The sequence below is a fragment of the Hemitrygon akajei genome, chromosome 24 (genome assembly GCF_048418815.1).
Source record: "Hemitrygon akajei chromosome 24, sHemAka1.3, whole genome shotgun sequence".
Taxonomy (NCBI): Eukaryota; Metazoa; Chordata; class Chondrichthyes; order Myliobatiformes; family Dasyatidae; genus Hemitrygon; species Hemitrygon akajei.
Genome location: NC_133147.1, coordinates 20779481 through 20804361, shown reverse-complemented (window position 1 = coordinate 20804361; position 24881 = coordinate 20779481). Strand labels below are relative to the sequence as shown.

Below are 24881 nucleotides of genomic sequence, written 5' to 3'. Positions count from 1 at the left end.
CTCCAACCCTCTGACTCTCAATACAAGAACCCCTCAGGGCTGCATACTGAGTCCCCTCATTTACTTCCTGTAATTATTGTATAGCCACCCACAGCTCAATCTGCTAATTAAATTTGTCAACGACACTACATTGATTGGCCTTATCTCAAACAATAACGAGGTGGCCTACAGGGAAGAAGTCATCACCCTGACACAGTGGTGTCAAGAAAACAACCTCTCCCTCAATGTTGCAAAAACAAAGGAGCTGGTTGTGGATTACAGGAGGAATGGAGATGGGTTAACCCCTATTGACATCAATGGATCTGGGGTTCAGAAGGTAAACAGCTTCAAGTTCCTCGGTATCCACATCACCGAGGACCTCACGTGATCTGTACCCACCAGCCGCATGGTGAAAAAGGCACAACAGCGCTTCTTTCACCTCAGATGGTTGAGGAAGTTTGGCCCCCAGATGCTAAGAATCTTCTAAAGGGGCACAAATGAGAGCATCCTTACTGGCTGTATCACTGCCTGGTATGGGAACTGTACCTCCCTCAATTGCAGGACTCTGCAGAGAATGGTGCAGACAGCCCAGCACATCTGTAGTTGTGAACTTCCCGTGATTCAGGACGTTTACAAGGACAGGTGTGTAAAAAAGATGTTTTGGGGACTCGAGTCACCCCAACCACAATCTATTCCAGCTGCTACCATCAGGAAACGGTACCGCAGCATAAAAGCCAGGACCAACAGGCTCTGGGACAGCTTCTTCCACCAGGCCATCAGACTGATTAACTCACGCTGATTTAAGTGTACTCTATATGACATTGGCTGTTCTACTTATTATAAATTACTATGATTGCACATTGCACATTTAGGCAGAGACATAACATAAAGATTTTTACTCATGCATGTGAAGGATGTAAGAAATAAAGTCAATTCAATTCAATTCAATTTTTCTAATGGATGTCAAGACTTTGAAAGCTGAAACCACGGCATGTTATCACAACAGATAAGATTTTGCTATGAAGCTGACTCTGTTTGAAGAGTTACACTGAACATCGAAAAGTTGACCAAAACAAAAGGGTTAATTAATCTGAGCTGTCATGGTATCCCAGCTCGGCTGGGGCCAGGCCTCTCCTGTCGGTGCTGCCCTCTTGTGTTCGAGTGGTGGAATGACAGGCTGGATTGTGTGCGTCTGTGCGCTGCCGGGGGACTGTACCGTCATTTGCTGGACATTGTCGCTCAGGGTTTTGGATCACGTATATGTTCTTTTTCGGGTGACAATGCTTCTTTGCTCGCTATTTTGAATTATGCTACTCACTGTTTTTGAATGTTTGCTTGCTATTTTGAATGTTTTGCTCCCTTGGCTCCAGAGGAACACTGTCTCGTTCAGCTGTATCTATGTGTGGACTAAATGATAATTAAACTTAACGTGATTTGATTTTGATTTGAAAAGGGCAAAACCAGTTCTGAACTAGTAACCTCACTCAATTCTTCCTGCATGCATCCTTCACTGCAACACATTCAACTGGGTAGCATGGTTGTGCAGGTTTGGGGGTGGGGAAATATCATGGTGCGTAGTGGCTAGCACAGTGCTTCACAGGTTCCATTCCACCACTGCCTGTACGCTCTCCCCCCGACCGTGTGGGCTTCCAGGGTGCTCCAGTTTCCTCCCACAGTCCAAAGACTTACATGTTAGAATTAGTAAACCGCGGGCATGCTAAGCTGGCACCGGAGGAACAGCAACACTTGCGGGCTGCCCTCAGCACATTCTCAGACTGTGTTGCGTTGGCCATTGATATAAATGATGCATTTCACTGCACGTTTCGATGTACATGTGACAAACAAAGATAATCTTTAATGAAATAGAGACCCTTCCTCTATTAAAGTAATCGTCCTTCTGCTCTTTATCGATTTGGTTGACAAGTTCAGTCAGGTCGTTGGAAAGATCTTTGTCAGTCTTCAAGCATTGCTGCGGTATGGAGTGGTATTCAGAATCTCCAAAGCTGATACAGAAATTTTCACTGATTGCTGGCAACGCTTCCCCACTAGCTGAACCTCACAGTATAAAAATGTAGTTCTAGGAACCAAGGACATAACAGGCATTCAAAACTCTCCTGTTAATGAAGTTTCTCTTGAATTCCCTTTGGGTCTATTTCATTTTTATGAGCCACACTCAAATGAACTGGAAACAAAGGGAACTTATAGTGGGCTAGAGGATTATTAGCTCTTCACGTCCTAAAGCCGAACAAAGATTCAAAGTACATTTATTATCAATATATGAATGCAGTATACAACTCCGAGATTCGTCTTCCTATAGACAGACACAGAACAAAGAAAACCGTTCAGAGAAGAACATCAATGTGCATGAGAAAAATGAGCAAAAATCACAGAATATAAAGCACAAAATCAATAGAGTCCTGGTATATTCAGTTCAGCTCAGTTCTATTTTGATCTAGTGTTGTGTCATTCATTATCTGTGCGCCGCCCCGATCAAATAAGTCGTCCAAAGTAGCAACAGAAAAAAAGGGAATGACCAGAAGCCAGAAACACATCATAACGTGAACTACACAGTCCAATGCACTGAGCTACAGAGTCCAATCCTACACGCACGGCAAATCATTTTTTGAAGTCCGATCTGCGCTGCTGCCTTGCCAAATGCAGCAACCCACCTATTGCCTCAGAGGAGGTTCACCAGCTTGATTCCCAGAGATGAGGGGGGTTAGACTATGAGGAGAGATTGAGTGGCCTGGGACTGTACTCACTGGAATTCAGAAGGATGAGAGGAGATCTTATAGAGACCTTATTCAAGTGTTAGGTAAGATAGAGGCAGGGAAGTTGCTTCCACTGCTAGGTGAGACTAGAACCAGGGGACATAACCTCAAGATTTGGGGGAGGAGATTTAGGATGGAGATGAGGAGAAACCACTTTACTCAGAGAGTGGTAAATCTGTGGAATTCTCTGCCCAATGAAGCAATGGAGACTACCTCAGTAAGTATATTTAAGACAAGGTTGGATAGATTATTGCATAGTGGGAGAATTAAGGGTTATGGGAAAAAGGTACATAGGTGGAGATGAGTGCATGGCCAGATCAGACATTATTGAATGGTGGAGCAGGCTCGACAGGCCAGATGGCCCACTCCTGCTCCTATTTCTTATGTTCTTATAAGATCTCACAAGCAGGAATTGAAATTATGAGCAAATTCTTGGTGACATTACTCGAAAGAGGGATCCAAGTGAAAGCACAGTGCGGATTTTCAAACAAAGCCACAAAATGGAGTGAAGAGCTGATAGTGTAACGTACAAAAGAATCGCTTCACTGCATTGGGATTCACTTTGGCTCGAGCTTCTAGCGTAAAATGGCTGCTGTGGGAAAGCCAGACAATTTGATGATTGTTTCAATAAACCGTGAAACAATATTAGAAAAAAAGAGCACTTCAGTCAAATTGCCAATTAGTAGCTTCCTAATTAGTGTAAGTAACTTATTAAAGAACAAATAAGAGCCTCAAAATAATTATTTAATCTAAACGTTAAGACTGTCAGCAGAACACAGGCAAATTTGCATTTTTATGGGCCTAGCATGTTTAAAATGACACAGTTACTGAAATAAAGATCCCAGTGGGATCCCTTACATCCATCAAAGAGATCAGGATGGCTTAATATCACGTATGAAAGATGATCACTCTACGAGTGTAACAATCCCTCCACCAACTTTGCACAGAGTCACCCCAGATAATGTGTTGCGAGTGGCAGTGGATCCTAACACATGGCTGATGTTACAATGATCAAGCCTATTACCTCTTTTTTAAATAAAAGCCTCTGAATTTCCCCTTAACACCTTTGCCCAAAGCCCCTGTGGCGAACTACATATACCTGTCTGGACACGCCCCCTGCTGACTACTCCTGTGGCTCCTCCCACAGACCCCGGTATAAAGGCGATTGAGGCCTGAGCCCGGCCTCTCAGTCTCCAGGATGTAGTATGGTGGTCACTCACTGCTTGTTCCTTCTTCCAGTCAATAAAAGCCGATATCTCGCCTTTACGTCTCAGAGTGAGTTATTGATGGTGCATCAGCCCCACAGTGTGAGATGAACCTGGGTTATACTCTCTGAGAATGTATACAGTAGCTACTTTCATCCGACAATTATACTGTTGGGACATTTATGTTTCACCTTCTAATGCTTCCTGTTCTTCAAATAATCTTCAAAATGCATTTCATGAGCTTTACAGAGGAATATCCGCACAGAGATGCGAAAGAGTCTTTTTCTGTAGATCAGTGTCAAAAAAGCCAAATTAAATCCACAGTGATTCAATGTTATAAAACAATAAAACGTGAAAACTTCGGTGGGGGGGGGTGATTATTTTTTATATACTGTGTGTGTTTATAAAATAAGTAGTGCAAATAGAGAGCAAACATAGTGAGAAAGTGTTCATGTGTTCATGGCTAACACGAGGGGAATAGTTTTAAGGTGCTTGGAAGCAGGTACAGGGGAGATGTCAGAGGTAAGTTTTTCACACAGAGAGTGGTGGGTGCGTGGAATGCACTGCCGGCGATGGTGGTGGAAGTGGATACAATAGGATCTTTTAAGAGCCTCTTAGATAGGTACACGGAGCTTAGAAAAATAGAGGAATATACGGTAGGGTAACTGTAAGATGTTTCTAGAGTAGGTTACGTGGCCGGTACAACATTGTGGGCCGAAGGGCCTGTAATGTGCTGCAGGTCCTATGTTCTATGTTCAGAAATCGGATGGCAGAGGGGAAGAAGCTGTTCCTGAATCATTGAGTGTGTGGCTTCAGGCTCCTGTACCTCCTCCCTGATGGTAGCAAGGTGAAGAGGACATGCCCTGGATAATGGGGCCCTTAATGATGGAGGCTGCCTTTATATGACATCGGTCCACGTGCACACTTACTGTCGCACTTGCTTTGTGCATTATATGCTTCGGAAAATACATGAATATGAAAGATGGACAGTGTGGTAGCACATAAGACCTACAGCTCCGGCAACCAGAGTTCAATTCCCGCCACAGCAACACAAAATGCCGGAGGAATTCAGCAGGCCTGGCAGCATCTATGGAAAAGAGTAAACAGTCGACGTTTCGGGCCGAGCCCCTCTATGAAGAAGCCCCCATTTTGGAATATCCGCGCACTGGATGGGTGGCTGCATATGGTATTTGGGAGAAATCTGGAGCGCAAGATGGACAAAGGTATACATTTCACAGAGGATACGAGAGCTAGAGAAATTTAAGTAGCATATTTAAAAGCATTTGCAATTTAAGATAGGGCTGGTAGCAGTGTGTAGTGACTTATAGCATGAGGAGCCAAGTTTCAACTTGTCATATGAAGAACGTTTAATGGTTCTGGGCCTGTACTCACTAGAATTCAGAAGAACAAGGGGTGACCTCATTTAAAACCTATTGAATGGTGAAAGGCCTTGACAGAGTGAATGTGGAGAGGATGTTTCCTGTGGTGGGTGAGTCTAAGACCAGAGGGCCCAGCCTCAAAATAGAGTGACGTCCATTTAGAACAGAGATGAAGAGGAATTTCATCAGCCAGAGAGTGGTGAATCTGTGGAATTCTTTGCCAAAGGAAGTTGTGGAGGCCAAGTCTTTATGTATATTTAAGGCAGAGGTTGATAGATTTGTGATTGGTTGGAGCATGAAGGGATACAGGGAGAAGGCAGGAGATTGAGGCTGAGAGGGAAATTAGATCAGCCATAATGAAATGGATGGCCTAAGTCTGCTCCTCTGTCTTATGGTCTAATAGTAATTAGACTCAGTGGTGAACAAAGAAACAGTGGAGGTTCAAAGGGAATTACAAAAATAGATAGATAGATACTTTATTCATCCCCATGGGGAAATTCAACATTTTTTTCCAATGTCCCATACACTTATTGTAGCAAAACTAATTACATACAATACTTAACTCAGTAAAAATATGATATGCATCTAAAATCACCCTCTCAAAAAGCATTAATAATAGCTTTTAAAAAGTTCTTAAGTAGTTTACTTAAATACATTGAGTCCTAACCCCGGCACTTTAACATATCTTACTCCTGGCAGTTGAATTGTAAAGCCGAATGGCATTGGGGAGTATTGATCTCTTCATCCTGTCTGAGGAGCATTGCATCGATAGCAACCTGTCGCTGAAACTGCTTCTCTGTCTCTGGATGGTGCTATGTAGAGGATGTTCAGGGTTTTCCATAATTGACCGTAGCCTACTCAGTGCCCTTCGCTCTGCTACCGATGTTATACTCTCCAGTACTTTGCCCACAACAGAGCCCGCCTTCCTTACCAGCTTATTAAGACGTGAGGCGTCCCTCTTCTTAATGCTGCCTCCCAAACACGCCACCACAAAGAAGAGGGCGCTCTCCACAACTGACCTATAGAACATCTTCAGCATCTCACTACAAACATTGAATGACGCCAACCTTCTAAGGAAGTACAGTCGACTCTGTGCCTTCCTGCACATGGCATCTGTGTTGGCAGTCCAGTCTAGCTTCTCGTCTAACTGTACTCCCAGATACTTGTAGGTCTTAACCTGCTCCACACATTCTCCATTAATGATCACTGGCTCCATATGAGGCCTAGATCTCCTAAAGTCCACCACCATCTCCTTGGTCTTGGTGATATTGAGACGCAGGTAGTTTGAGTTGCACCATATCACAAAGTCCTGTATCAGTTTCCTATACTCTTCCTCCTGTCCATTCCTGACACACCCCACTATGGCCGTGTCATCAGCAAACTTCTGCACATGGCAGGACTCCGAGTTATATTGGAAGTCTGATGTGTACAGGGTGAACAGGACCGGAGAGAGCACGGTCCCCTGTGGTGCTCCTGTGCTGCTGACCACCGTGTCAGACCTACAGTCTCCCAACTGCACATACTGAGGTCTATCTGTCAAGTAGTCCACTATCCAATCCACCATGTGAGAATCTACTCCCATCTCCGTTAGTTTGTGCCTTAAGATCTTGGGCTGGATGGTGTTAAAGGCACTAGAGAAGTCCAGGAATGTAATCCTCACAGCACCACTGACCCCATCCAGGTGAGAGAGGGATTTGTGCAGCAAATACGTGATAGCATCCTCCACTCCCACCTTCTCCTTATACGCAAACTGAAGAGGATCCCGGGCGTGCCTGGTTTGTGGCCTCAGGTTCTGTATTATCAAGGCAACAGGTTTGAAGCCATTCAACTCCTTTGGAGTTGAATATGAAGTATGAGAATACAGAGGATTATGAAAACGTGAACGATAGTTTTAAATCTGAGGAACAAAATAACTAGAAGCAACTTTTAGTCAGCAGGGGAAGTGTCAAGGCATGACTGGTTTTAATTAAGGTCTAACAGCAGAAATCTGGAAGATGTACAGCGACAGAAGGAGAATGGATATTGTCCAGATGAGCAACAGAGGCATAAATGGGGTTTGTTCTGAACCAGGGCAAAATGAAACAGTCCAGGATATAGCAGATCTTGGCATTACGTAGGTAAATGACCCGAGACTAGATCAAATACGACATCAAGGCAATGGACTAAGTTTAGCTTCTATCATTTCCAGAGAGAAGAAGTCAATACGCAGGGGAAAGAGCTGCTGCGGGCGCTGATGATAGCTTGGGCTACCTAACTTTTAGTTGGGTGCTGCTAAGTGGATTAGTGTGAATGAGGTGGGATGTAACAGTGGAGAAAGAGAGGAGGAGAGCAATTGTTGAAAGTAGGGAAAGTAAGGGTGGGCAGTAATTTTGTTTGTCACTTCTCCAGCAATATACATTAGGTTTTATGAGGTAAAGTGGCGCCAGATAAATTATTATTGAAGACGGTGAGATCGTGGGGAGGTGAAGATGAAATGATATGGAACATAATTGGAATATCAGGGAAGTGAAAGAGGGACTTTTTGGGAATGGGAGTCATTGACAATCACATTTCCTTGTTAATGGTCAATCTAAGAGCAGTTTGTTGCCATCAGAGACTCCTTCCTCACCACCTGACCTCAAGCCTCTCATTAGCTCTATGCAAATGCAAAAACATAACTACAGTCAGAAGGAAAAACACATTAAAGGAAAGATCGGGCAAAAAGAGGGAACGGAGAGTCAGTTACATGCAGAAATATGTGGCATAGAATGCACACACAATTTGAATTGCAATACTCACATCTTCTTCAATATCTTCGCTCCAAACTGATTTTATTTTAAAACTTTTCACAACTGATAGCCCAGTTTCTGTGACAGTCAGTCCATTCTCTACAACGGCCTGGCCTGTTTCTACATGAAATTCCAAATCCGCTCTTCTTAAGGTTTCTTCTCGCTTTACCTTTCAATAGATAGATAGATAGATAGATACTTTATTCATCCCCATGGGGAAATTCAACTTTTTTTTCCAATGTCCCATACACTTGTTGTAGCAAAACTAATTACATACAATACTTAACTCAGTAAAAAAATATGATATGCATCTAAATCACTATCTCAAAAAGCATTAATAATAGCTTTTTAAAAGTTCTTAAGTCCTGGCGGTAGAATTGTAAAGCCTAATGGCATTGGGGAGTATTGACCTCTTCATCCTGTCTGAGGAGCATTGCATCGATAGTAACCTGTCGCTGAAACTGCTTCTCTGTCTCTGGATGGTGCTATGTAGAGGATGTTCAGAGTTATCCATAATTGACCGTAGCCTACTCAGCGCCCTTCGCTCAGCTACCGATGTTAAACTCTCGAGTTTATAAATAATGAAGTTGAAAGACAGGATTAATGCTGTCAGAAGAATATAAGGCCTTAAATGCCTCTGCCCATCGATTGTGATGTTCCCACAACCAATGATCTCACTTTAAGGACTCTTTACCTCGTTATTTCATGTTCTCATTATTTATTGCTATTTATTTATATTTGTATTTGCACAGTTTATTGTCTTTTATACTCCGGCCTAAAATTCGCCAAGCTATACGTCAGCCTATAATTTCCTGCTTTGATCTTTCATTGATCCTGTTGCAGTTACTATTCTATAGATTTGCTGAGTATGCCCCCAGGAAAATGAATCTCAGGGTTGTATGTGGTGACATATATGTACTCTGATAATAAAATTTACTCTGAACTTTTTGACTCAACTGCGGCACCTCACAGTGCGAGATCCCATTTGTCAGGTATGATATGTCCTCTCACAGGTGAGCACGAAGATCCCAGGACTGAGCAAAGAAATTAACTCTCTTGATATTTCAGCCAAATCCTTAACCGCTGCTTCTCTAACTAGCCTATATGGTGACTTGCAGAAAGTCTACGTCACCGAGAGAGAGATTACTCAATCCTGTTCGCTCATTCCAGCATCTGTGGCTTGATCTTGCTTATTTATCATATCTTTGTCTGTGGACTGTCACTGTTTGCCTCATAATTGGTTGTGGATCTTGTTCTAGGATGAATACATATAAAATCACAAGGATAATACCGTACAGAGAAAGACCTTTAGACAACTGTGCTCATACCGACTCTTTGAAAGAGCTTCCCAGTTATTACCATGCAGTGACCTTTTCCTCATAATCCTGACCTTTAAAATCTCTCTTTTTTTAAAAAAAAAAGAAAGCTGTGAAGCATTTTGTGGTTCTGAAAGTCAGAGAGTAAATGGTAGTACTTTCCTTGCTGAGATAGTCAAAACTCTTCAGCTCCCTTTTTAAAAAATCAGCATCGTTGCTCAGTTTATTTCCTCGTCTAAAGTGCCAGTAAAAGCCTTTGCCTTTGAGAACTCATTGCTAGTTTAAATATATAAAACTTAACCTGTGTACATCGCTAGATGTAGAAATCAACATTTCTTACCACACGCATTGCTAATTACCTAAATACAACTTGAATCAGGTAAATTTTTACCGCAGCTCACTAACAACCCCAAAGCATACCTGGCTTTGTCGCCTCGTTAGGCTCCGTCAAATTCAGTTCTACTGACTGGCCAGTCTCCTTGGCTCTCGGTTTTGACCTCATACCCAGCAGCTGTTCCGCTGCTCGATTGGTCGTGGCTAATCGCATTTGCTGGATTAGAGTTGCTGATGAATTTTTGAAGCCAAATCTTTATAATCAGGCAGTTCCATTTATTGGTTTTAGAGTCAGTGCGGCGAATTGGGCCATGAAAAGAACATCTCAGGTGACTCCTGATTTCCTATAAATATTGTTTAAATTTAATCGGATCAAGGTAGGCCATCCCACAACATCTGAAATGAGGTGTTTTTCCCAACCTGCCTTTGGATTCTAGCAAGTACGGCGTGTTCACCTGACAAGAGGAAGTGAAGCCAGATCTATGACACCAGCTGGACAAAGATCTACTCTTGTGCCATTCATGTGGACGCTGAGGACTCTGTTGTCCAAATTTGAAGAGTACAACGTAGCCCGACATTTCTTCCCCACATCCAAGCTCTTATCAATAAAAAGCGAGTTTCTTTTGTGGGAGGTACAGGTGCCCGAACAACCACGATCGACAATTCCGGAACAGCTCCTTCCCCTCTGCTATCGGATTTCCGAACGGTTTCTGAACTCTTCCTCATTATTCCTTTTTGCCATATTTAATTTTGTATTCAGCCACCTGAGGCCCCACCAATGGACAACCCCCTAGGAGGACATCACAGGTGATTTGAACGACAACGCTGCTACTAAGCTGGCCGGTGGTGTAGAGGCATCGGCACCGGACTTTGAGGCGAGTGGTCCTGAGTTCGAATCCAGCCTGCCTCGTGCACGCTTCCTATCCGTGCTGAGTTGAGCGTCGAGCTAGCAATAAAACTAACAAAACGACCTCGTGAAAAGCAGTCGAGTGCTACAGAAATGGCAAAAGTGGCACCACCAACTACTACCGCTAGCTTTGCAATTTATAGTAATTTCGTCCTTGCACTACACGGCTGCCCGCAAAACAATGAACTTCACCTCAGGCACGTCAGTGATATTAAATCCGAATGTTCCTGATGTGCTAAGCGTGAAGGGCAAGGAGAGAGGGCACGTGCTTCCTTCCTTTGGAAGTATTATCCCTTTGCTATGTAGCACAGCGGTTAGGTACGTTATTGTAGCCTGCCTCCAAGAGGACTATAACCTTGTCATTGGGGTTGGAGGCCTGCGCCCCTCAATGATCCAGAGGGCCACATCGGATGGAGTCAGGGCTTTGCCTCTTGGTAGGGGTCACCCATGGCAAACCGGTCAAAGGTTAGAGGTTATAGACGAAGAGAAGTCCACCAGTCCTGCAGATTTGTGTGTTCAGCTCAGGGTTAACAACCCTGACTGGTCAAACAAATTGTTATGGAACCAGAGATGAAGAATCCTTCTACATCCCTGTGCGATGGAAGAAACTGAGGAGATGAAGGAAGCCATAACACTGCCAGAGGTGGAGGATCTTCATTACTGCCCTAAACGTCAGTGGCACAGCGGACAGTAAGTAAGTATCGTAGCTCGGGGTGTCAGAGGTTGGAGTTCAATTCCGGCGCCGCCTGTAAGGAGCTTGCACGTTCTCCCCAGGACCGCGTGGGTTTTGTCTGAGTGCTCGGGTTTCCTCCCGCAGTTGGTCATCGTAAATCGTCCTGTGATGAGGTTAGTGTTAAATAGGTGGGTTGCTGGCCAGTGGGGCTCGTTAGGCTGGAAGGACCTGTTCTGTGCTCCACCGCTAAAAATGATTAATAATAAAGCCCACTGCAATTCCTACTCAATAGCAACCGCACCCCAGCAACACTTTCAGCAAGGTACAAACAAGCTGGAAAACGTCCGACCTGCTGAGTTCATCCAGCTTGTTTGTACGTGTTGATTTGACCACAGCATCTGCAGAGTACTTTGTGTTTACTTTCAGGAAGGTTCCTCCAAGGCAGCCCACCTCTGGGGGGGGGGGGGGGTTATATTTAGCCTATAAATGTCAATTTTGCCTATAATACCCGTGCCAGGAAACTCCACAGGTCAATGATTTTCATAATGAACTACGGGAAAAATTCTGAACGTTCCTTCTCAACCCAGTAATGTGGCAACTGAGTGGGATTACTACTCTCTGCAAGGCTAATTACAGACTTGATCAACAATTTCCCTGACCTCATACAGGAGAAACATAGAAATCTACAGCACAATACAGGTCCTTCGGCCCACAATGTTGTGCCGACCGTGTAACCTACTCTAGAAACTGCCTAGAATTTCCCCAACGCATAGCCCTCTATTTTTCTAATCTCCATGTACCTATCTAAGAGGCTCTTAAAAAATCCTATTGTATCCACCTTTACCACCATCGCTGGCAGGGCATTCCACGTGCCCACCACTCTCTGAAAAACTTACCCTGACATCTCCTCTGTACCTATTTCTAAGCACCTTAAAACTGTGCCCTCTCATGCTAGCCATTTCAGCCCAGGGAAAAAGCCTCTGACTATGCACACGATCAATGTCTCTCATCATCTTATACACCTCTATCAGGTCATCTCTCATCCTCCATCGCTCCAAGGAGAAAAGGCCGAGTTCACTCAACCTATTCTCATAAGGCAGACTCCCCAATCCAGGCGACATCCTTGTAGATCTAAAGGAGAAGGAGGTACAGAAGCCTTAGGTCCCACATCATCATGTTAAGAAATCAGGCTCCTGAACCAGCGTGGATAACTTACTCACCTCAACACTGAACTGATTCTACAACCTCCTTTTTAAGAGTCTTTTAGATAGGTACGTGGAGCTTAGTAAAATAGAGGGCTCTTCGTAAGTCTAGTAATTTCTAAGGTAGGGACGTGTTCAGCACAAATTTGTGGGCCGAAGAGTCTGTATTGTGCTGTAGGTTTTCTATGTTTCTATTCTATGTTTAACCTATGGACTCACTTTCAAGGACTCTACAACTCATGTTCTCAGTATTATTAATTAATTAATAATTATTATTATTTGTTTTTTTATTTACTTAGTTTGACTTTTTTTGCACGTTGGCTGTTTGCCAGTCTTGGTGTGTAGTTTTTCATTGATTCTATTGTACTTCTTTATTCTACTGTGAATTATTCATTCGTTATGTGCCGTGTCGTACGATGTGGGTTATCATGGTCTTTCCATGACCGTGATTGCTCTTGACAAGTTTTTCTAGAGAAGTGGTTTGCCATTGCCTCCTTCTGGGCAGTGTCTTTACAAGGAGGGTGACTCCAGCCATTATCAATACTCTTCAGGGATTGTCTGCCTGGCATTAGTGATTGCATAAGTAGGACTTGTGATATGCACCCAGTGGCCCCTTTATTAGATACCTCCTGTGCCTAATCTTCCGTCCTTGGACTCACTTTACATCGTAGGCTGTCGGAGCAGTGCTGCCAGGATAATCAAGGACACGACCCACCCAGCCAACACACTTTTTGTCCCTCTTCTCTCTGGAAGAAGGTTCAGGAGCATGAAAATTCGTACGGCCAGATTTGGGAACAGCTTCTTTCCAACTGTGATAAGACTGCTGAACAGATCCTGATCCGGATCTAGGCCGTACCTTCCAAATATCCGGACCTGACTTGCACTACCTTACTTTCCCTTTTCTATTTTCTAATTATGATTTATAATTAAAATTTTTATTATATTTACTTCAATTTGCACTTCAGGGAGCGTGAAGCGCAGAATCAAATATCACTGTGATGATTGTATGCTCCAGTATCAATTGTTTGGTGACAATAAAGTAATGAAATGGTCAGTGAGTGTATGCTTGTGGTCAGCTGCTGCTGTAGCCCCTCCACTTCAAGGTACAATGCGTTGTGCATTCAGAGATGCTCTTCTGCACACCGCTGTTGTAATGTGTGGCTATTTGAGCTGCTATCTGTCACCTCTCTTTCATCTTGAACCATCCTGGCCATTCTCCTCTGGCCTCGCTCATAAGCGAGGTGCTTTTGCCCACAGAACTGTGCTTGCTGGATGATTTTTGCTTTTGGCACCACTCTCTGTAAGTTCTAGAGACTGTTGTGCATGAAAATCCCAGGAGAACGGCAGTTTCTGAGATACTCAAACCACCCCATCTGGCACCAACAGTCATTCCACGGTCAAAATCACTTAGATCACATTTCTTCCCCCATTCTGATGTTGTGCCCTGAACAACAACTGAACCTCTTGACCATGTCGGCATGTTTTTCTGCATCGAGTTGCTGCCACGTGATTGACTGATCAAAGACTTGCATTAACGAGCAGGTGTACCAAATAAAGAGGCCTCTGAGTGTATACCTACATTGATAATAAATTTACCTTGAACTTGGAGACTTACTTGAACTTCAACTTGAACTTCTAGCGCCTGTTTGGTGGGCAACAGTGCAGTGAAAGGGTGATGAAAGTTGAACACGGGGGGACTGACGTGCTCCATGCCGGAGTCCCCGGGCGCTATCCCATTCCTTACAGGCTGGTGGAGGGACCCCAACAAATGTTTCGGGATTGTGTCACTCTGCGGCACGCCGACAAACAGGCCGTGATACAGGACGTTTAGCGAGAAGCTTGCCGTTATCACAAATAAGAGCCCGCACCAAAAAGACATTTGAGACGGAGGGAGCTTAGACCAAGTTCGTGTTGCTGGGCAGCCTATTTTTCTTTCTTTTCTCTCTGCTCTCCCTTTTTAGTGTTCTGTTAAAAAGATGTTTGATTCAGAGTGAAAGCTGCTTGCTGAAGTCACAATGTGCAGTTCTAGAACCCCAGGACAAAGGCAGAACACCCACCTTGGAATAGCACCATCCAGAGACAGAGAAGCAGTTTCAGCGACAGGTTACTATCGATGCAATGCTCCTCAGACAGGATGAAGAGGTCAATACTCCCCAATGCCATTAGGCTTTACAATTCTACCGCCAGGACTTAAGAACTTTTTAAAAGCTATTATTAATGCTTTTTGAGATAGTGATTTAGATGCATATCATATTCTTTACTGAGTTAAGTATTGTATGTAATTAGTTTTGCTACAACAAGTGTATGGGACATTGGAAAAAAGTTGAATTTCCCCATGGGGATGAATAAAGTATCTATCTATCTATCTATCTATCTTACAATGAGCTCTGTCTCCTCATTTAGCAGCAAATGCGAGTATTTTTAATTTAAAAATTAAAATGGCATTTCAGCATTTCTTAATTCTTTAAGAGACCCCCTTCCTGTGCCCTTTGACTTTTGACCCCAGATGTCGACTGTCCATTTCCCTCCACAGATGCAGCCTGACCTGTTGTTTCCAGCAGCAGTGGTTGTCTCCCTTCTCAATATTAACCCATTATTGGAAGTGCAGCATAGATTCACGAGGTTAATTCCTGGGATGTCTGGACTGTCTTACGCAGAGAGGTTAGAGAGACTGGGCTTGTACACGCTGGAATTAAGGAGATTGAGAGGGGATCTGATTGAAACATATAAGATTATTAAGGGATTGGACAAGATAGAGGCAGGAAATATGTTCCAGATGCTGGGAGAGTCCAGTACCAGAGAGAATAAGGGGTAGGTCATTTAGGACAGAGTTAAGGAAAAACTTCTTCTCCCAGAGAGTTGTGGGGGTCTGGAATGCACTGCCTCGGATGCCACATTCTCTGGATGCTTTCAAGAAGGAGCTAGATAGGTATCTTATGGATAGGGGAATCAAGGGATATGGGGACAAGGCAGGAACTGGGTATTGATAGTAGATGATCGATCAGCCATGATCTCAAAATGGCGGTGCAGGCTCGAAGGGCCAAATGGTCTACTTCTGCACCTATTGTCTATTGTCTATTAGGTTGTTGGAAACCACTGCATTTTTAAAATAATACTTTTTTTTCATCAGATATGTATTTTTTAAAAAACTCATATTTTTCAAACTCACTGGCAGAAAGCGGTACAGCAGCTAAACTAACGGACTTATATCTTTCTCAGTTTTCATTGGCTAAGTATTAGCACATTACTCACATGATGTAATTGCTTTAATCATGCAACCTATTATCACTATCTGAGGAATTTTCCTTATCTTATCTATAATCTTGGAATTAAGACTGCTCACTATTTTTGACTCCCAGAAGAACCCTAAGGTTCAGAAATTAAACAGAGATCCAACGGGGTGAAAGAGAGGGAAACAAGTTAACTTAAAGCAGGCCAGATGTTCTTAATGTTCAAGGATTGATGAGAGTTATAGAGTGAGAGAGAAGTACAACACAGACACAAGGCCTTTCAGCCCATCTAGTCCATGCTAGTAATGTTCCCTGTGTAATGCCCCGGTTCACATTTTTACTGTTTTGCTGTCAGTGTTTCATTTAGCAGTTCTGAAAGAGCAGCCTGTTCGGGTTATTTTTGAAGATACGGGATGATGAGGAACGTGTGCCATCCAATTAGGATGGTGGAACTGTGGGGGGGGGGGGGGGAGGTTTTTCTGGTGAGGGACTCCAAGGTTGGTCTTGGGGGTTTTTGGTTGGCGGGAGTGAAGAGAGAAGACACTGGAGAGAACAGATCGTAGGATTCGACCATGATTCGATGGAGCCAGGTGCGAGCTTGATTGTGGATGGGTGAGTACGGTGAATCACTGAGAGCCAACTTGTGCACATTTGACTGTTTGACTGTATAAGAGCTCTTATAGATAGCGGGGTCAAGGGATATGGGGAGAGGGCAGGAACGGGGTACTGATTGTGTATGATCAGCCATGATCACAGTGAATGGCAGTGCTGGCTAGAAGGGCCGAATGGCCTACTCCTGCACCTACTGTCTATTGTCTATTAATTAAAATGGGCCCTGTTCTTTCTGTATTTCTTTACTAACCCTTTAGTTAAATTAAGATTCATAAATATAATTCCTTTAATCGTATGCAGTGTACGGTCTGTTATTTTGTGGCACTAACTTGTAGCGAGGTAGCAAATTGCCCAGCATCCACACAAACCGGGGTTTAGGGTGGGAGAGCTGTCTCAATCTCACTGGTTTGTCGGGACCAGAGAGCGTCTTCCTTAGACTTACATAGCCAAGGAAACTAGAGGGTTTCACCTGTCTGTTCACACAAGACTGAAAAATCGTCCAGAGCAATTAAAATAACTGATCAAATGTGCAACAAAAGGTTGAATGAACTCAGCAGATTAGGCACCATGATCTTTGTTGCTACCACCTGTCACTACTCAGCTTCCGCTCCTATTTGCACTCTGCCTACGTCAGGTGGATCCACTTAGCTGTTGCCACCTCTTGCCCTACTCCTTACCATCACCTTTTACACTGGCTATCTGCCCTCCTGGGGTGGTGGGGTGGAGAGACGTCTCTACCCAAGGAGGTGTAAGGCACGTCTTCCCTCCACTAGCTTGCTGGTCACCTTTGGGCAAGTGTGGCAACTGCTTAGCCCCCCTGATCAGAGCAAGTGGTGGATGGTTGTACGAGCAGCTGGAGCATATCACAAGTCCTGGTTATGCGACCACTGACGCCAGGCAGACAATCTCTGAAGAGTATTGATAATGGCTGGGAGTCACCCGTCTTGTAAAGGCACTGCCCAGAAGAAGGCAATGGCAAACCACTTCTGTAAATAAAAGAATTGCAAAGACCAGTCACGGTCTTGGAAAGGCCATGATTGCCCACGTTGTATGACACGGCGCGTAAAGAACGAGCGAACAATCTACACTCTGTCTTTCAGACCAGGTGAACGATCTCGACTCGAAGCATTGACTGTCTCTCTTCCGATGCTGCCTGGCCTACTGAGTTCTTCCACGCAGATCCATTGGCGCTCCAGATTCCAGCATCTGCAGCTGCCCATATCAACAAACCGGCATCGTTTCCAGTTTGCGTTTTCCCAATTCGATTTGTTTGCGCAAGTCGGCACCTAATCTCTGTATCAGTGATGGATGATTACCTGCAGTTGCTCAGTGCTCATGCAGTTCCTGTGTCTCAGATACTCCTCTGTAAGATGCATTTTGCTTTTATGCAATGCACACACGATACTGGAGGAACACAGCAAGTCAGGCAGCATCTATGGAGAGGAATAAAGGGTTGGCATTTCGAGCCAAGACCCGTCATCGGGACTGGAAAGGAAGGGGGCAGAAACCAGACTAAGGGGTGGGGAGAGGAGCTGGCAGTCCAGGTGAGGGGCAAAGTGATTGGGGGGAGGGGATAAAGTGAGAAGCTGGGTGATAATAGGTAAAAGAGGCGAAGGACAGAAGAAGCAGGAATCTTAAAGGTGAGGACAGGTGAAAGATATGCAGAACCAGAAGGAGGTTGTGGGCAGGTGATGATGGTGGGGTAAAGAGAAGGGGTGAAAGAGCTACCAGAAACAAAATTTAGCAGTGTTTGTGACCCACAATGTTATGCCAACCTCTAGAAGGTTGTCAGAGGTTACAGCGGGACATTGATAGACTGCAGAACTGGGCTGAGAAGTGGAAGATGGAGTTCAACCCAGGTAAGTGTGAAGTGGTTCATTTTGGAAGGTCAAATTGAAGACAGAATATAATAGTAATGGCAAGTCTCTGGCAGTGTGGAGGATCAGCGAGATCTTGGGGTCCATGTCCCTAGGACACTCAAAGCTTCTGCGCAGATTGACAGTGTTGTTTAGAAGGCATTCGGTGTGTTGGCCTCCATCAACTACGGGACTGAGTTCAAGAGCCATGGGGTAATGTTACAGCTATATAAGACCTTAGTTAGACCCTTGGAATACTGTGTTCAGTTCACCTCATTACAGGAAGGATGTGGATTCTATAGAGAGAGGGTGTAGAAGAGATTTACAAGGTTGTTACCTGGATTGGAGAGTGTGCCTTATGAGAATAGGTTGAGTGAACTCAGCCTTTTCTCCTTGGAGCGATGGAGGATGAGAGGTGACCTGATAGAGGTGTGTACGATGATGAGAGGCATTGATCATGTGGATAGTCAGAGGCTTTTTCCCAGGACTGAAATGGCTAACACGAGGGGGCACAGTTTTAAGGTGCTTGGAAGTAGGTACAAGGGGGGTATCAGGGGTAAGTTTTTCACACAGAGAGTGGTGGGTGCGTGGAATGCACTGCCGGTGACAGTGGTAGAGGTGGATACAAAAGGGTCCTTTTAACGACTCTTAGATAGGTACATGGAGCTTAGTAAAAGAGAGGGCTATGAGCTAGGGAAATTCTAGGCAATTTCTAGGGTAGGTTGCATAGTTGGCACAACATTGTGGGCCGAAGGGCCTGTAATGTGCTGTAGATTTCTATGTTCTAATGCTGGGGGCATAAAAGGGGGTGAAGAACAGAGGGGAGTGGTTACCAGAAGTTAGAAAAATTGATGTTCATTCCATCAGTTTGGAGGTTACCGATATGGAATATGTGGTGTAACTCCTCATCGCGGTAGCAGAGGATGCCACGGGCAGATACGTTGGTTTAGAAACGGGAAGTCGAATTTTATCCTTCTGCATTTCCATTTACAACGCTGAGGCTTCGATAGCACATTGTTGCTGTTACTTGCCCTGGTACCGAGTGTGGGCTGTGGATCATAAACATGAGAAGATCAGCAGATACTGGAAATCCAAAGCAACACACACAAACTGCTGGAGGAACTCAGCAGGTCAGGCAGCACCGACGGAGTGGAATAAACAGTCGATGTTTCGGGCCAAGAACTCTTCCTCAGGACTCCCCATCTTCTTACTCATCTCTCTTTTCCAGTCCTGAGGAAGGGCCTCGGCCCGAAATGTCAACTGTCTGCTCTTTTCCATATACACTGCCTGGCCTGCTGAGTTCCTCCGGCATTTTGGGTGGGTTGTTGATATCATTTTGCAGCAGTCCAACTACATGTTTGAAAAAATAGGAACTTTCCTCGAATGAACTCAACAAACCATCTCAATTAAAACAAAACCAAACAGGGGCTGAAGATTGCAGATGTTGGAATCCACAGCAACCATCTGCCGGAGGAACTTGACACCAGTGGAGGGAAATGGACAATTGTTATTTCAGGACCAGACCCCACGACAGGACTGAAAGATAGAGATAGAGAGAAATAGATAGACAGAAAGAGAGAGAGAGATAGAGAGAGATAGAAATAGAGAGATGGAGATAGAGTGAGATAGTGATAAATAGATTAGCAGATAAGAGAGAGAAAGAGAGATGGAGATACAGATAGATAGACTCAGACAGAGGGAGAGATAAACAGAGAGAGGTAGAAGTAGATAGACAGAGAGAGAGAGAGAGATAGAGACAGATAGAGAGAGAGAGAGAGAGAGAGAGAGAGAGAGAGAGAGAGAGAGAGAGAGAGAGAGAGAGAGAGAGAGATTGACGTTTCTGGCGGTTTTCTGTTTCTCTGAGGGATCTCGACCTGAAACATTATCTGTTTCTCCCCCTTTGCCTGGCCCGAATATTGAGGCGTGTTATATTTCAGGTTTCTGGCATCTGCTGGACTCCTGTTTAAAAGTTGTTGGTGTAAAACGCGGGGGATGCCAATTTAATGCTTTCCAAAGTTAGACTGAGGATCAGCAGGTTACCGCCATAATAGAAGCGCCTTTGTACTTACGATGATGGCACTTGGCGAAAGTTTATTCCCCTCTTTTGCCCAGCGCTGGGCACAGAAATAATTCGCATTGAAAGTGCTCGCTAGATGTCAGCAGTTACTGTACCGGGAAGACGCATCGGATGTGGCGGGAGCTGCTGGCGGACAACTATTTCCAATTGGAAATTGATATTGCACGGGAGATGCCGACAGTTTTTGTCATTCCGCGCTGAGGCAAATGTCAGCCCCCCCCTCCCCTCCCCACCTACCCACCCACCCCCCGAAAGATACAGGAAGGCGCGAAAAGAGCGGCGAAAGGCACGACTGACAAAGGAATCACGGCGAATGTCAATAACAGTGAATGAGTGTAGGAACTGCAACGAGATAAAAAAATAAATATTGAACCAAAGTGCTGGAAGTCGGGAGAGCGGGGTGGGTGGCTGGGAATGAATCAGCGCTCGGGATGAAGCCGAGTTAGATCTGAACACCAGGCACTTGCGAGGACCGTGTCGCCCGGCCGTGAGGCGGCTCCGATGGGGAGGTTGTTCGCCGAGCTTCCCTCTCCCCTCCCCGTATGAAAGAAATCGCCGCTTTCGTCCCGCCACACCCGAGCCACGTGGTTTGATCTTTTAACCGCAGAGCCCGTGTCATTTATGTTTGAGCTGAGCGGCGGCCAGTTGACTGAATCCCACCCGGGCGCCCGCGCTTTCACACCTCCATCGCCAGCCGGGGAGACACGGACTCGCAGCGGTCCGGTGCGCCCCGGTGCGCCCCGCACTTCCCGGCGAACCGCCGTCGGCCCGGAGGGAGGTGGGCAGCGGCATCTGAGCGCTCTCTTTGAGAATGGGAAGGTGTGGCACTCGCTGGCAATGATGACCCGGTCACCTCGACGCTGGACGGCTTCGGCGGCGGAGTGAGCGCGGTTGCCAGGGACCCGGCCGGGAGAGTCTGGGGATCGTTCGCCCGGCGGCGCCTGTGTGAATGGTGATCGGAGTTACCTGGCCAGAGGTGGGAGTGCTGGGCGTGAGTAAATGCGAAGCAAGCCTCGGCGGTTTCAGTTGAAACCCATTCAGGTCCACATCTCCTGCCGAAACTGACCAGAGTCTGGGGCCATGGGGAGATGCAATGGACGTTGTACCCTGATCGTCCTCTGCAGCTTGCAGCTGGTAAGTTGTGAGATTTCCTTTATTCCACTTTCTGATTGTGTTCTGGACCAGGTCGATGGGGAGGCAAACGCGGTTATTGTCTCACTGTAATTCCCGGGGAAACCCGGTTGTCTGTACCTTTCTCACGGTGGTGTTTCATTATGCCTGAAGCTGGTTATTCCCCAGTATCTGGAGCCCTTATATGTATATGGCTTGGATTTTGTTTTGAATGAGGAGCAATTGTGTGGTCGGTACGTGCTTGGTTGTACTTTCGGATATTGGTTGTCGGTAATGAACACGTCGGTGTTCTTGGGGGCAAAATCGGGACACAGGGAGACTTAGTTTGGGTAATTTCAGATGTGGACCTCCAAACGATGCTAACGATGTCAATCTAGGTGTTTTGTTTCCTTTGTTGCTACAGTTGTCTTTAGCTCTTACGTGAGGACAGATTACTATTTCTAAACTTGCGAATTGGGGTTATGTTCTTACAATTGTAGAATTTGCGCGTTTCCTTGCAAGGCGGCTTGCGCTCACGGCTTGTAAGCTGCAATCCGTATTTTGCCTCAAGTGTGAATCTTATGGGGCTGAGTTTTAAATTTCTGTGCGGTGTTACTTGACCCGATCGTGGGCCGCCCGACGCGCCGCGAAGCGGAAAGTACGCGAGGCTGGACGTGGTTGCCGGTTGAAGCGAGTGACAGCGCGACTCCGGGATGGTCACAGGTGCAAAGAGAGCGACTTGGGGAACAGATGTTTCCACAGTGTAACCGGATCCCACTAAACTTGGGGCTGTGGCACACACTCACTCACACGTTGCTCTTCATTCCAGTCAAACGACCTGACGGCATCCTATCCTGCCAGCCAGCTTACTACAAGCTGCTAGTGACGATGGGGAAACTCGATAGAATATAACTGTGCAGGAAAGCTCAAGGATTTAACATTTTGCCTGCTCATTTAGGGGAAATTGCCCCATTGCTTGATGTGGGTTAACTATTTAGAACAGAGAATTGATGTCTTCATCCATTCTTTGAAACCCCTTCAAAGGCTTCTGGCATCCTTTCATTACTTCTGTCATCTTCTCCCCCTCTGAGGCTTTTCCCCAGTTGTATTACATCCCGGGCATAACTTTAGAAACCCAAGACTCCACTCTCCAGCTCTTTCTATGCCACCTTCTCAGATGCTCCTCTAAAACTATGCGTTCCGTTGCAGTCTTCAGTCGTTTGGCATTGTTTTTTTTTCCCCTTCGCTATTTCCACATAAAGTGTTACTGATGCTTTTCAGGCGAAGTTGTTGGTGTTTCTATCGTCTCCCCCCCCCCCCCCACCCAACCCCACCCCCCGTGCAGGTTGTGAATATCACTGGAGAGCCCTCGTGAATCTTCTGTTCACATTTCTCTAATCTGTATACTAATGCAGCGTTGTGCAAGCGGTGAGCAGTTAGAAGAAGTGATATTTCTGAGTTAAAGTTGTGCATAATAAATCACGAGGCAATCAGGAGTGAAGACAAAAATATTAAAATTCTGTGTAGAAAAGTAAAGACTTCATGTGTAATTTTATAAAATTTCAGTGGGGACCTTTTCTTGAAGGATGTGAATTCAGAGCCGTTCTCTACGGTCCTGAGGCACTGGAGTTTTGCTTGGCTTTTCTAGGTGACTGCTAGAGGGAAAGATCAAAGATCATGCATGGGGCATTGAGTGTTTTTGGTGTGGGACTGTTTATTCTGTCTCTCAAATGTGCTACAAGAAGCACTCATTCGCACCGAGAGGTGTTGCGGTTGCTGGAAATCTAGAGCAAACATGCTCAGTGTGCTCAGCAGGTCTGGGGGCGTCTACAGATGGGACTGGTGCTCATTCATCTCCTTTGCTCATTCTTATCAGTACAGGAACAGGACGGGGTCAATCTGCCCTTAGACCTGCTCGGATATTCAATTGGATCATGCCTGAACTTACTTTAGAAAGCTTTCAAACATGTCTTTTGATAAGGTAAACATTTCAAGGGTTAAGGAGCAAACCCGTTAACTAAAATCGGCAAAGTAGTAGGTACGAAACTTACAGCCCTGGAGCTCTCAAACACAAGAAAATCTGCAGATGCTGGAAATCCAAAGCAAACACACACATACTCACGATGCAAGAGGAACTCAGCAGGCCAGGCATCATCTATGAAAAAATGTAAATAGTCGATGTTTTGGGCTGACACCCTTCATCAGCATTGGGGGAAAAAGATGAGAAGTCAGAGTTTGAAGGTGTGGGGAGGGGAGGAAGAAGCACAAGGTGATAGGTGAAACCAGGATGAGGGGGGTGAAGTAAAGAGCTGGGAAGTTGATTGGTGAAAGAGATAAAGGGCTGGAAAAAGGGGAATCTGATAGGAGAGGGCAGAAGAACATGGAAGAAAGGGAAGGGGGAGGAGCACCAGAGGGGGGTGAGGGGCAGGTAAAGAAAAAAGATAGGAGAGGGAAACAGGAATGGAGAATGGTGAAGGGGAGATGGACCTTATATTCTGACTGGGTAGTCTCCAACCTGATGGCATGAACATTGATTTCTTGAACTTCCGGTAATTGCTCTCCATCCACCTTCAACGTTCCCCCATTCCCATTTCCCTCTCTCACCATATCCCCTTACCTGCCCATCACTTCCTCTGGTGCTCCTCCCCCTTCCATGGTCTTCTGTCCTCACCTATCAGATTCCTCCTTCTCCATCCCCTTATCTCATTGACCAATCAACTTCCCAGCCTTTTACTTCACCCCTCCCCCACTCCAGTTTCATCTTTCACCTACCACCTTGTACTTCTTCCTCCCCTCCCCTCACCTTCTTACTCTGACTTCTTTCCTTCCAGCTCTTGAACTAAAACAAGAGCCTCAAGCCAATTGAAAGACAAAAGCGTGTTTCATTCTTGAATCTTATGGGAGCCACCAAATTACCTTACATATTAGTGCTGATGCTCCTTTCTGTATAAAATCCAAAACTGAGAGATTTTCAGTAAAAAAAAGATAGTGAAGGTTTGTTTTTTTGAAAAAAAAACTTGTGTTGGAAGATGGTTCCTGAGTATCTGTAATCAAAATACCTTTAGATGAGGGGGTTCCCAACCTGGGGTCCATGGACTCCTCATTTAATAGTAGCAGTCCATGACATAAAAAAAAGGTTGGGGACCTTTGTAGCACATTGTAAAGCACCCTATTGGCCCAGCGAGGAGAAATTGAAGGCACTCTTGGCTCAAATCCTTTAACAAAGGGCTGACACCCTCCCCTCTCTTTCTGGTGCCCTACTTAATTTCCTTGTCCTTCCCCGAGCTGTATTCATCCACCATCTCTGCTAAGGCTCGTGCCTTATTCCACTGAAACCTTTGGCCTTACTTGTAAATGCTTCCACCTATTTCCATGCCCGACCTGCTTCTGCGGGTCCTACCGCTCCGGGCACCCTCTTGAGAAGTCTTTTCCCCTTAATCGCTTCACACAAAGAGATGTGAAA

The 24881-nt window shown here is 45.2% G+C and overlaps 2 protein-coding genes across 5 annotated transcripts in view; one reads left to right on the top strand and one right to left on the bottom strand.

Annotated features, from left to right (window-relative positions):
• LOC140715935 (uncharacterized) overlaps positions 1 to 19203 on the bottom strand; it is a 67051-nt gene extending 47848 nt beyond the window's left edge. For both annotated transcript variants that reach the window (XM_073028506.1, XM_073028505.1), the window contains exons 1-2: positions 19111 to 19203; positions 8113 to 8271 (exon numbers count right to left, since the gene is read on the bottom strand). In XM_073028506.1, the coding sequence (XP_072884607.1) occupies positions 8113 to 8271; positions 19111 to 19140 (189 nt within the window). In that variant the 5' untranslated portion in view covers positions 19141 to 19203. The remainder of the gene's footprint in view (positions 1 to 8112; positions 8272 to 19110) is intronic.
• Positions 19204 to 20615: 1412 nt separating this feature from the next.
• Positions 20616 to 24881, top strand: part of nkain1 (sodium/potassium transporting ATPase interacting 1) — an 851669-nt gene continuing 847403 nt past the window's right edge. For all 3 annotated transcript variants that reach the window (XM_073028501.1, XM_073028500.1, XM_073028497.1), the window contains exon 1: positions 20616 to 21442. In XM_073028501.1, the coding sequence (XP_072884602.1) occupies positions 21389 to 21442 (54 nt within the window). In that variant the 5' untranslated portion in view covers positions 20616 to 21388. The remainder of the gene's footprint in view (positions 21443 to 24881) is intronic.